At 45.0% G+C, this 12,167-nt stretch overlaps 1 protein-coding gene across 1 annotated transcript in view; it reads left to right on the top strand.

The window, feature by feature from the left end:
* The window catches only part of LOC144762990 (uncharacterized), a 318,770-nt gene that overhangs the window by 63,174 nt on the left and 243,429 nt on the right, over positions 1-12,167 (top strand). Inside the window, exon 4 of the mRNA XM_078648303.1 lies at positions 1,621-1,767. Coding sequence (XP_078504429.1) covers positions 1,621-1,767 — 147 coding nt within the window. The remainder of the gene's footprint in view (positions 1-1,620; positions 1,768-12,167) is intronic.

Below are 12,167 nucleotides of genomic sequence, written 5' to 3'. Positions count from 1 at the left end.
ATCAGCAGGTTGTGTGTGGAAAGTGACCCCGGCAGTTCAGGTGTTATGGGGCTTGTGTGGGCCCAGGAATAAGTAGGCTTCACTCCATCCACCCCAAGCCCCCAGTTCGGCACCACCCCCAGGGAATCCAGTACCTGTATCTACCACAGAAGGGGTCCTTGACGACTAGCAAGTGTCTTACTGTGCCCCAGTTCTCTCAGGGATTTAACATTGTTACCAGCTCCCCCATGCAGCCTACTCACCTGCTCAATCAACGCCCTGCCGAGGACCTCCTGGGGATCAGCTACCAGCAGGCCATCGCGGAGCAACGCGGGACAAGGGCAAGATGCCTTTTTAGAATGGCCCTCCCCCAAAGTCTGGCCCGGTCATGCCTCTAGCGGGAGCCCAGACATCGCAGGCAGGTGTAGTCAGCAAAGGGTGGGGCCTGAGATCCTCCTATCAGGCCCCCGCTCCAACAATAAGGATCTGTGCGACTCACCAGGCCACAGCCCGCCCCCTCCCCAGGCTATTATCTGGAGTCTGAGGTCGTGGCCAGAAGCAGCCAATAGAGGCTTGTGCTGTGATACGAGCATCAGACCAGCAGGCCACTGATAGACCTCAATGGCAAGCAGGTTGGTGGCAGTCCAGTGGGCTCCACATCCGTTCCGGGCCACAAAGTCAGAGGCAGCACATCTGGGGGCCATGGAAACGTTAAGCAGACCACACAAGCCCTCCACAGAGCCCCAGTGGTCCTGGGTCACAGACCCTCAGTGCAGCCTTTCCATGGGTCAGCCATCCTGTGTGTGGGCAGGCCAGATGCCACAGCCCCAGGAGACAATCGTGGTGTCCAGCAGAAGCAGGATTTCTGCGAGGCAGCCACAGGCAGGTCCAGGAGTCGTTGTGGTGTCCAGTGCTCCTGAGACTAGCAGGGATATGAGTGAATGATGTAAGGGTCCAAAGCACACTTGGAGTGGGACCACCATCTCGACGCTCGTAGCCACACTCCATTACACCTGTTTGATTGACAACATACATACAAGACAAAAAAGCACTCACAAAGAGGAAAGAGAAAGGGCCTACGTAGATCAAAATACCTAGGATCACAATGGAAAGGATTAGAGAGGTTGAGAGAAAATGTATTACATCTATTTTGAAAATATTTGTACAGTTACATGCGATATCAACTCAAGCTAATTGAAAAGTGAGGAGTGGTGAATACTCTCATGGTTGAAAACATTAATAGCAAATGTTGTGTCCAATCTACTGTATTTATTACATTGACAGTAGAAATTATCCACAGAAAGTGTTGAAGTATAAGGCATTCCATGAATACAATATTTTATTGTATTATTGTAACAAACGATAGGGGTGTTTCTAACTGGGACTGTGATGAATGGAGGTTGAGATGTACACATCTCTTTATTTACTATGTTAATAATTTCAACCAGGGATTGAAACTGGTAAGTCCTGAATTCATAAGGTATTCTGAGACTTATAGTATGCTTTTTGCTACTGAATATCTATGTGCGACAACATTGTGCCATTCTCATATGCAATTTAAGGTTGGTTATGTTTTTTTCTGCTGGTGATAAATTTGCATCATAAGCTCATTTAATATTTCTGCAAATGTTTTACTGACAGAGAAGCCAGGTGACTGCCCTGAGGTAAATTATACCTGCCTAATCGATCCTCTGCCCAGACAGTGCAACAATGACGGGGAGTGTGGTGGGATCCAGAAGTGCTGCCAGCAATCCTGTGGCTTTGATTGTACAGACCCCGTGCGCCCAGGTACAGTACGAGTGCTTGACTATCTAAGAACAAGACAAAGATTCAGTGCTCAGATCCTATCACAGGTTGTTAGATAATGCAATGTTTTGATGTGCACACCCTAAATATCTGTTTGGAAGCCCAAAGCTGAATCTCAATGGTCAGTAGTCCGACCTTTGAATTTACTAACATTGTAACACAGTTACCAAATGCACTCCTAATTGTAGCCCTGTTGAGAGTTTTGGAAAGCACATAGATACTGTACATAGAGTATTGCTCGATTTTAAAATGCACACTCTTCTATTCCAAACTAGTTATCAGTAGAAGCTCTGCATCAAGTGGGAGGCTCTTATAAGATGCAATCAAACTTGTTCTTTGATGTACCTCGTAGCATTGCATCCTGCATGGGATTCTTCTGTTAGCTCTGAACCGGATCATAGAGCTGCACTTTGCAAGGAGTAAAGAAGAGAAAAACCTCCATTATAAGAAACGATGCCCATTCCTACACTACAGTGTTTCCAAAGGCGGTGCATTACGCGCCAGCCCGTCGCACTGCGAAGTGAGGGATTTTCCCCTAACATTTAACCAATATCTCTTCACCAAGTTCAACAATTGATACTCCAATTTGTTCATTAATCATCGAAATGTTTAGTACACTTGCTAGAAGTCACTCAAAATCACTGCGAGTACAGCAGCTTTCTCATTGGTGTTTTATTGTTTAATTTTCAACTGCCTTCAGCGTGCCCATCCGGGCTTCAACTTAAGCATGTAGAGATATATAATTCATATTCCAGAACCCAACAAAATTCCACCCAATGCATTTCAGCCTCTCTTTAGACCTTTGTCAGGGGTAACTGAAAGAAACAGAAAAAGAACATTTAAACCTGTTGTTCAAAACATAATTGAATCAGACCCTTCTATAATTGTGCCTTTGAAATCATATGTTTTGGTTCATTGTACCCCTCCGTTTGTGAAACAACATGCCCAACAACATTTTCTACATTTTCCTTTAAAAAATACCTGAAACCAGTGGATTCCGGACAAACAATATCAGACCAATCCGTCAAAGTGCAAAAAGTCCTTGCTTCTGCCAAACATTAACCCTTTCCTACCTCCTGGTTACCAGTCTAAATCCTAATGACAACCTGTCTTTCCCAAACCCGTAATAGTGACTACTCTGCCTTGAATGTCGCGGTCTGTGACATTATCGCCTGCTCTACGTTCTCTCCCTCTACGATAACTGCGTGTTCTCTTTCTCTTATCTTCACATCAGCTGCTAAGCTCACCCACCTGAATCCTTTCTATTTATAGCCAATTGAGCTGATCTTAATCTGACCATTCCCACACCACAGCATGAGTACCGTTACACTCTTCGACACTCATTAAAGCAGTAATCCCATCTCAAAAGCATGCAGCAGCCTGCAGAACCCACCTAAGTTAAGACATACTGCTCAGCAATAAAATTATACCCCCAATCCAGGCTGCAACAAAGAGTTATTTCACTCAGTCAACAGAAGAGATGAATTGCCATCTTAAGAACAGGCGAGCAACCGTAACTAAAGAAAGAAAGTGTCGTACGATGAAAAGAGATTTAATGGCAGGGCCTTGTAAGTTGGGAGGAGACAATGATGGGCCATTGCCACGCGTAGGAACCGAAGGCAGTGCCTTGTGTTGCGGCGGGGCAGGAAGCCATACTGGTCCGGTTGGATCAAGGTGTGGATCACCTTTTTAAGATGAGTTGCTAGGACCGTGGTATTAATTTTAGCCTCGGTGTTGATGAGGGAGATCGGACCGTGTAGTTCTGAAAATTCTGGACTCGTGTAATAAACTTTGTCGTAGCATGACGATTTTTATATCAAAAGACCGAAAATGGCTAGTACACTATGTGCAAGCATTTTCGTCCTATTCCAGTAACGATTTCACCTCGAAATCGTCATTTTCGTTCTGAAACCCTGGCTTCCATTTTGTGAACGGCAGCCATTTTGTGAGTTGCCCTCACATAGGCTTATAATACAGCTAAATTCGATTCCCAAGGACACATACACCTTAATTGACTTCTCTCTGACCTGGGCAAGCTGAAACCATTGCCCCAGGCCGAACCTGTTTGGTCAGTTCCTCTCCCAGTGGCCGAACGAGATAGCATCAAGGCACAACATGCCATAAAACTCTTTTCATCGCACACACACCCTGCCTAATCTTGCTCACACCTGTCCCTGCTCTTTTCTCTCACTTGCTTTATGATGAGGAGGTGCCCGTTTTTATTGGGGGTACACCGATATCTGATGAAAATGTTGGGCCTTGCCTGGTAATTTATTGTGGGCTGGACGAACTGAAATGTGGGCTTGTCATCATGACTCTGCTTTTTCTTTGTAGTGTAAATATGTGAATGGCCTACTGTAAATCCAAGAATGTTTGCCTGAAGCATAATATTTTGTATAAAAGGAGAAGCCTGGCTTTGTAAGATTGAGCAGTCTCCTGAGAATATACACACCTTGTTGTTGCACTTCTAGGACGCCTGTTACTTGGTTGCAGCCAATAAATTCGATCTTTGACTTCACCTAGAAGACTCTGAGTTTCTGTGGTCTGAATCAGGAAAGTAATTGAGGTCTTAGGGTGTACCCTGACACCGCTGGGTTAACGGTTCGGTACCGGTTCTGAAAAACCCCGTACCTCAGCTGGCGCCCAACGTGGGGCGATACCAACGGTACCGGTCCAAGCCAGAGATTCGTGAGGAGCTTCGTGTGAAAATTCTGGAGGAAGGCCGCCACTTAATCGACCCCTGCATGTCGACGTGGTCCGAAAGTCTTTGCTGCGAGGTTCCCCGCTTCCCAACGGCTACAAAGGACTGCTGCCCTGGCTATTGCCCTGATTTGGACCCTTGATGTTTGGTAGAGCGAAACGATAGACGAGTCTTCTGGTGACATCATCGATATCTCAGTTAAGTATAAGTGGAGCGTCTCCCAGTCCTTAGTTGGTCTTAGTTTTGGGTATCCCTTCGGGATCTTTGATTTGGAACTTGGAAGTACCAAAGCCGAAGGACTCGTGTATTTACGAGAATATCGTAATCGATAATCCTTTAAAGTTTGAAGCTAGACTAGTGAGCGAAGATGCCTGGTCTTAGCAGACTTGGAAATTTGTTTTGTCTTGGTTGTAATAATAGGGACTCCCGATTGGAGGACTCGTGTCCGGTTCCTCCGATTGGAACTCCAACTTATGAATTGTATGTGAAACATGGAGTAGGCCCCATCACATATAATGAAGTGTGGATCCGCTACACCAGAAAAGATAGTGTTTTAAAATGGCCCCAATATGGTAGCTTTGACACGGAAATCTTAGATAACCTCGAAGTTAAACTTTTTAAGAAGAAAGCCCGGCCGGCGATGTTTGACTCTTTCCGCCTATGGCGTAAGGAGGCCAAACAGAAAGAAATTAAATTAGCGAAGAAAAAAATGAGACAAATGGGTATTTCGATAATGCAAGCTGCTATGCTGTTTAAAGATAACGAAGAGGAACAGATGAGTGAGCAGTTGCACAGGCAACGTAAAATGGTAATAGATAAATGTTATCCAGTTTTGCCGCCTCTTCAGCAAGATGCAGCAAAAGACCTTGAAAAAGACCCCCTAATGTCGCATTCGTTGAGTTCGCCACCCCCTTATGCGCAGAATGCTACGGCACCTCCGCAGCCTTTAGCTGCACAACCTTTAGTTGCGCAACCTTTGGTTGCAATGCCTCCTGCTCTTCCACAACCACCAGCTGCTCTTCAGTTGGCTCCTGCTCCTCCGGTGCAGCCTCCTCAAGGGCCACCGGCTTTGACATCTGCTCTGCCTTTCCTTTCTACAACTTTAACTACTATAACGACTACCACTCCTGGTACTCCTCCTGATACTGCCTCTGCATCTGCCTTGCCTCACCCTGCTTTTCCGCTTGTCTTTTCATCGACTTCTCCTTCTGTTCGTCAGAGAGTGGCAAGTACTGTCACTAGTCTCCTATATCCTCTCTTTGGTGCAACAAGTGTAACTCCTGACACAGAGCGTAAGCAGTTGCGTAGCCAACTGCCTGATTCTAGGGAGAAGGAAACGTTGAATTATTTGGCACATAGATGGGTGACCGACCCAACTAAATATGACCTAAAATCTGTCATGGATGTCTTCCATCAGTGGGAAAAACCAAAGCAAAGATACGTTTTTGAGAAAATGTGTACTTTCCTATGTGAGGATTTAGAGGACAATGATTTGGAATCTAACCCGCCCGAGTTGAGCCATGTACGGTTCGAGTTTTCAAAAGGCGCAATTGTGGGTTCAGATGTTGAGAAAGCAGTTGCGACATTGTTGTCGCTAAGGATGAAGGTGTTTCTAGGTCGTTGTTTGAGTCTGATTCCTCTGCTAAGAAGAAGGTGAGACAATATCCCATGAGAGAAGTTCCTCCGGTATGGAAGGAAGCAGTGCAGGCTGGTCCTGGTAATGTTCCCCCAGCCATACCAGCACATTTGCAGCGTGTCTGGGTACATGTTCCTTGGAAGCGAGCTGAAGTTTTGGCCCTTAAGCAGACATTACCTGATCCCCGTAAAAATCCTGCAGGGTATTACAAGGAACTGTCACAGACTGCAGGTTCTTGCATTATGAATTTAGCTGACATAGACATGTTGTTTGGGAACGTTGTTCCACAGCCCCTATGGGGAAAGATTAGTCATGCAGATCATGATCAAGAGTTAGGAGACACATGGGCTAATATTACTGCTGCAGATGGCCGACAAGTTGGTGGTGCTAAACCCGAGCCTTTAGTAGCAGAACTCCCTGGGAAGATAATTGATTACATGAAAACGTTAATGCCTGCAATGCGAGTAAATTGGGATAAATTGTCTGCGTGTAAGCAGAAGAAAGATGAAACGGTGTCAGATTTCTTCACCAGGTTCGAAGAAACGTTTGTCGACCACAGTGGTCAAGATATGAGTACAGAAGGTGGCCAACGCTTGTTCGTCGATAAATTTGTGCATAATTTGTTACCCGAGTTGTGTAAAAAGTTAAAAGATTCAGAGAGTTCTTGGGCAGTTTCCTCTTCAGCACAGATATTGGCTACTGCACAATATTACGAAAATCGAGACAAAGATGAGAAAGATAGAGCAGAGAAGAAAACTAAAGAGTTGAAAACGAAGGTTCTGTTACAGCAAGCGTACCATCCACGTGGTGGTCAAAGTAGTGGTGCTCAGAGTAACTATCAGAATAACTATCAGCAGCCTCAACAGTTTCAGAGGAACTCGCAAAGAGTCGAGTATACTCAACCACGTGTCCCTGTAGGTCCCAATCAGTGTTCATATTGTAAGGAAGAGGGTCATTTCAAGTATAGTTGCCCTGTTTTGCTACAGCGCGCGAATGGTGTCTCAGGTGCACGAGGTCGAGGTGTTCAGCAAGCGCCTAGTGGTAGAGGACGTGGAAATTTCCCCCAGAAAGGGCGTTCCTTTCCGCCTCAAAATTCAATGAATAGTTTTGATCAGCAGAATAACGCGTCTGGTAGGACGGCTCAGTACTATGCTGATGAATACTATGAAGAAGATGAGCATATGGAAGGTTATGATTGCTAGACAAAGAGAGGGAGTTGTTTCAGTTCCAGTAGATCAGAGTGGACCATACGTTGAGGTAATTACATCAGGTGTGTCAGAACCTTTTCTGTTGGATACTGGTGCTACAAAGAGTTCTATTATATACTCCAAACTCCCTGGTGCACCTTTGTCTGGCGAAACGAATGTATCAGTAGGTTTTTCTGGCGCCCCGGTTAGAAACCCAGTTTCTAGTCCTATGTCTCTTTCTGTTGGTCCTTGTGAATTCGAAGCACCCCTTATTCTGACAACAGGTTGTGGTGAAAACTTGTTGGGATTGGACCTTTTAAAAAGATTGTATGCGACTTTGTATTGTTCTCCTTCAGGAGTACAACTTACACTGGGTAAGAAAGTGATTTCTTCAATGTATTTGTCAAAGGACAAACTTCCAACAGAATTGTCATCTCTCCCTAATATTCTTTGGGCTACTGGTCCTAATGATGTAAGTCTTTTGGAAATACCGCCATATGTTGTAACATTGAAAGCCAATGTTAAAATGCCACACATTCCCCAATACAAAATTTCTAGTGAAGGTGAAAAAGCTTTGCTAGCGATCATTTATGATCTAATTGAAAAAGATGTGATTGAAGAGACAAGAGGCAACGTTTGTAATAGTCCTGTTCTGCCTGTTTTGAAACGAACTGACCCTTCCCAGCCACCTGTTTACAGATTCGTGATTGATCTTAGAGAGGTGAATAAAATAGTTGTGCCACAATTTCCAGTTGTTCCTGACATTACTGCCCTATTGACTATGATTCCAGCTTCTGCCACCTGGTTTTCGGTGATTGACTTGAAGAATGCTTTCGTCAGCATCCCGATTGCAGAGGAGAGTAGGGATATTTTCGGCTTCAGTTTAGGAGGACGAAGCTTCCGCTTTAAACGCGCTCCACAGGGCTACTGTGAAAGTCCATCAATATACAGTCAAGCTCTAAAAACGCAGCTTGATACGATTGTTTTACCTGATGGCGCTACCCTCATTCAATATGTTGATGATTTGCTTGTTGCAGCAGATACTGAGGGAATCTGTAAAGAAGCCACGTTGTCTTTATTGCGTCATTTGTGTGATTTGCATCACAAAGTGTCTCTCTCAAAATTGCAGTATTGTCGCCAAGAAGTGACCTACTTAGGTCATCTCTTATCGAAGGAGGGAAGGAAACTGACCCCAGAAAGAATTCAGGCAATAGCGAAATTGAGTGTGCCAAGAACACAGAGAGAAGTGTGTGCTTTCTTGGGTATTACAGCATATTGCAGACAATGGATACCAAATTTTTCGTTATTGGCCAAACCTTTGGTGGCATTAACTTGTAAAGATACACCGAATCCCGTCCCATGGTCTGAAGAGTGTCAGAAAAGTTTTTCCGAATTGCGCACAGCATTATGTTCGGCTCCTGTGTTGGGTACCCCTGACTACAGCAAGCCCTTTACATTGTATGTCCATGAGAAAGAAGGTTGTGCATTATCAGTGTTGACTCAGTCTTTTGGAGACAAGCAGCGTCCATGCGCGTATTTTTCGTCGACTTTGGACCCGGTAGCTAAAGCATTGCCAAGTTGTTTGAGAGCCACAGCGGCAGCAGCTATTTCTATTCGACAGTCTGCTGGTTTAGTGATGAATAACACGTTAATTGTGATGGTCCCACATGCAGTGGACACGTTGTTAAACAGAACCAAGACACAGCACTTAACTAGTGCTCGATTGTCAGGTTACGAGTTGACATTGTTAGCGAGTCATGTGCATATAAAAAGATGCAACACACTTAACCCAGCTACGTTGTTGCCGAGTGTAGAGGAATTAGATGCTTCTGAACAGCATGATTGTTTTCTTAGATCAGAAGAAGAAACGAAAGGGAGAATAGACCTCCAGGATACTCCCCTTGCAAAGTGTGATGGTACATTATGGGTGGATGGTTCATGCTTCAAGCTTCGGAATGGAGATACGACTGCGGCATATGCTGTTACGACTTTGCATACAATCGTTGAAGCTGCACGTATCCCACATAATTCAGCTCAAGCAGCAGAATTGATTGCACTCACGAGAGCATGTGTATTGTCGAAAGGAATGAAAGTGACCATCTATATCGACAGCCAGTATGCATTTGGTGTGGCTCAAAGTTTTGGACGATTGTGGAAAGAACGTGGGTTCCTGACTTCGCATGGAGCTAAGATACAGCATGGTCAGTTGGTGAATGAGCTTCTTGAGTCACTGACTTTGCCGTTGCAAGTAGCGATTGTGAAATGTAGCGCACACAAGAAGGTGACTGATGATGTTGGTCGTGGTAATGCATTTGCTGACGAAATAGCAAAAGAAACAGCGAGGAATGTGATGAGCCGAATGTATGTTGCTGGCCCTGCAAGATGGGTTGGTGACATTGGAATGTGTGAAGACACAATAGAGAGTGTGAAATCTATTCAAGCTGAAGCTACAGAGAAAGAGTTGAGTGTGTGGAGAGAAAGTACGGGTAAATTGGATGCCAATCGTTGTTGGATTGAATTGTCAGAGCATCAGAGATGGTTGTTACCCGATGCGTATGTGCTTGCAGTGGTTACAATGGCCCATGGAATGGCTCACATCAGTGTGAAAGGGATTTGTAAGTTGTTGGCTCCAGTATGGCAAAATGCTGGAATTCCTAAGTGTGCAGAGAATGTTGTCAAGAATTGCATGGTGTGTCTGAAGTACAATCCTGGTAGGGGAACCCCAACTCCAGCTGGTCATTTTGCACCTCCAACGTATCCGTTCGAGGTTTTGCAGCTAGATTTCATCCACATGGAGAGGTGCAACAATTTAAAATACGTACTCGTTGTTGTTTGTGCCTTCTCAAGATGGGTGGAAGCCTACCCCCTAAAAGACAACACTGCCCTATACACAGCTAAAGCCCTTGTGAAAGAGTTCTTCCCCAGATTCGGAATGCCTAGAATGGTCTGGAGTGACAATGGAAGTGAATTTGTGGGTCGAGTGATGAAGAAAGTATGCGAAGGGCTAGGCATTCATCAGAAATTCCACGCTGCAAATCACCCCCAATCAGCTGGACTGGTAGAATACTACAATGGCACATTGAAACTTAAATTGGCCAAAATTCAAGCGAGCTCTGGTCTTAAATGGCCTGACGCTCTACCTTTAGCACTCCTATCCACCAGAATGACTGTGCATTCGCGAGTGGGACATAGCCCTTACGAGATCGTTTTTGGCCGCCCGGCTAACATATGGGGAGTGCCAAGGCCTAAAAAGTTCCGTGAAATCGAATACCCTGTTTTACTTGACTACTTGTATGAATTGACGGCTAAATTGCGTGTTTTACCCCAACAGGACCACAACACTCTGCCTCAAACCTCTGAAGCTCCAGGTCACCAAATCGATCCTGGATCCTGGGTTCTAGTGAAGAACTTTCAGCGAACAAAGAACGACCAGCCCAGGTGGACTGGCCCACACCTCGTCCTTCTTTCAACGAGATCAGCCGTTCGTGTGGAAGGAAAGAAGCACTGGATCCATGGCGTACACTGCAAGAGGGTCCCTTTACCTCTGCCGTACGACCGGTGGGTCCAGGAGGGTGTCGCCGACTCAGAGACTGAAACCGTGCCACGTTTTCTGCCTTTCAGTGATGCACGTGTAAAAGGAACAATTACTGAAAAAGAGAGTGACAATATTTTGCAACCAGCTGTATCACCGTCAGTTCAATTGGACACTACAGAGCCTGAACTCCAGTTTCAGGACCAGACAGTACCTGGAAAGAAGCGCTATAATTTGAGGCCGAGACCTATGGACAAATAAAAGTTGTTGTTTTTTTCCCGCTATTTTTGAAAGCGCAGCTCTCCCATCTGAGAAACTTGCTTATTTTTGTTTTTCGAACCGCCATCCGGGTTCCGCTGCTAGGGCCGCGATTGCCCAAAGTCTTTGGGGTGCAGCTGACGACGTTAGGTCGACAGTTCTGGTTGGTCTAAGGGAGTTGCCCTAGACTGACAGAAGCATTCTTTAGCAGAAACAACCTCCCATCGCGGGCAGCATTGTATAGAGGATGGAGTTTTTCGAAATGGAGAGACCTGCCAAGGGAACGAACTTTAAAAACAGAATATGTAAAATGATGACAAAGAAAAGCTTTTTGATATTGTGCATTTTTATGTTATTCAGTGTGATGATATTTTTAATAGGTTATGTTTTATTCTCTTTTCGAGTAACATTTGCACCCACTACATCGCCTATACCTCCTCTTTCTACTGTTTCCCCTCATTCTTTTCAACCTCTTCCTGAACATGAATCCGCTAGGAGATTAGAGTTTATTAATAACTCCTTTGTTCAGCTCTTGCACCAACACCAACTAGTAATAAACACGACTAACTGTTGGGTGTGTGGTCTTATGCCTCACACAACGGATAAGGGTATTCCCTATCTGGTCCTGCCATTCAGCCACAATGGTTCTGTGTGGGCATACAGAACAATGTTCATCTATGCACATGAAGTCTACCCCCTACGTTCCGTGGAAAACAATCCTAAGAATAGTGCTCTAGTTAAGGGTATAGTAGACATGATTAAGGAAGATATTTCCTACGAGACTATCCCTAGAGATGAGACACTAGTATACATAGGATGGAACGTGACCGGATATGGAGCTACTCTGAGTGAGAAGCAGCAAGCTAAGAGATCTTCCCCGATTTGGATTGTACCCCATCAGGGTCACCTGTGTCTGCAAGGTACTGGCAAGAATCCCAGAGCTCAGCTAGGGAAAAGCATCTGCACTGAAACATATGTTTTTGCATCTCAGACTTCCCCTCCGTTCTTAGCAGCTAAGGGTACCTATTTCATCTGCCATGATAGAGCCTATACATGGTTGCCGCCTGA

This window comes from Lissotriton helveticus, chromosome 6 (genome assembly GCF_964261635.1).
Source record: "Lissotriton helveticus chromosome 6, aLisHel1.1, whole genome shotgun sequence".
NCBI classification, from domain to species: Eukaryota; Metazoa; Chordata; class Amphibia; order Caudata; family Salamandridae; genus Lissotriton; species Lissotriton helveticus.
The sequence above is the reverse complement of the archived record's forward strand: the minus strand, read 5'-3'. Positions and strand labels throughout refer to the sequence as shown.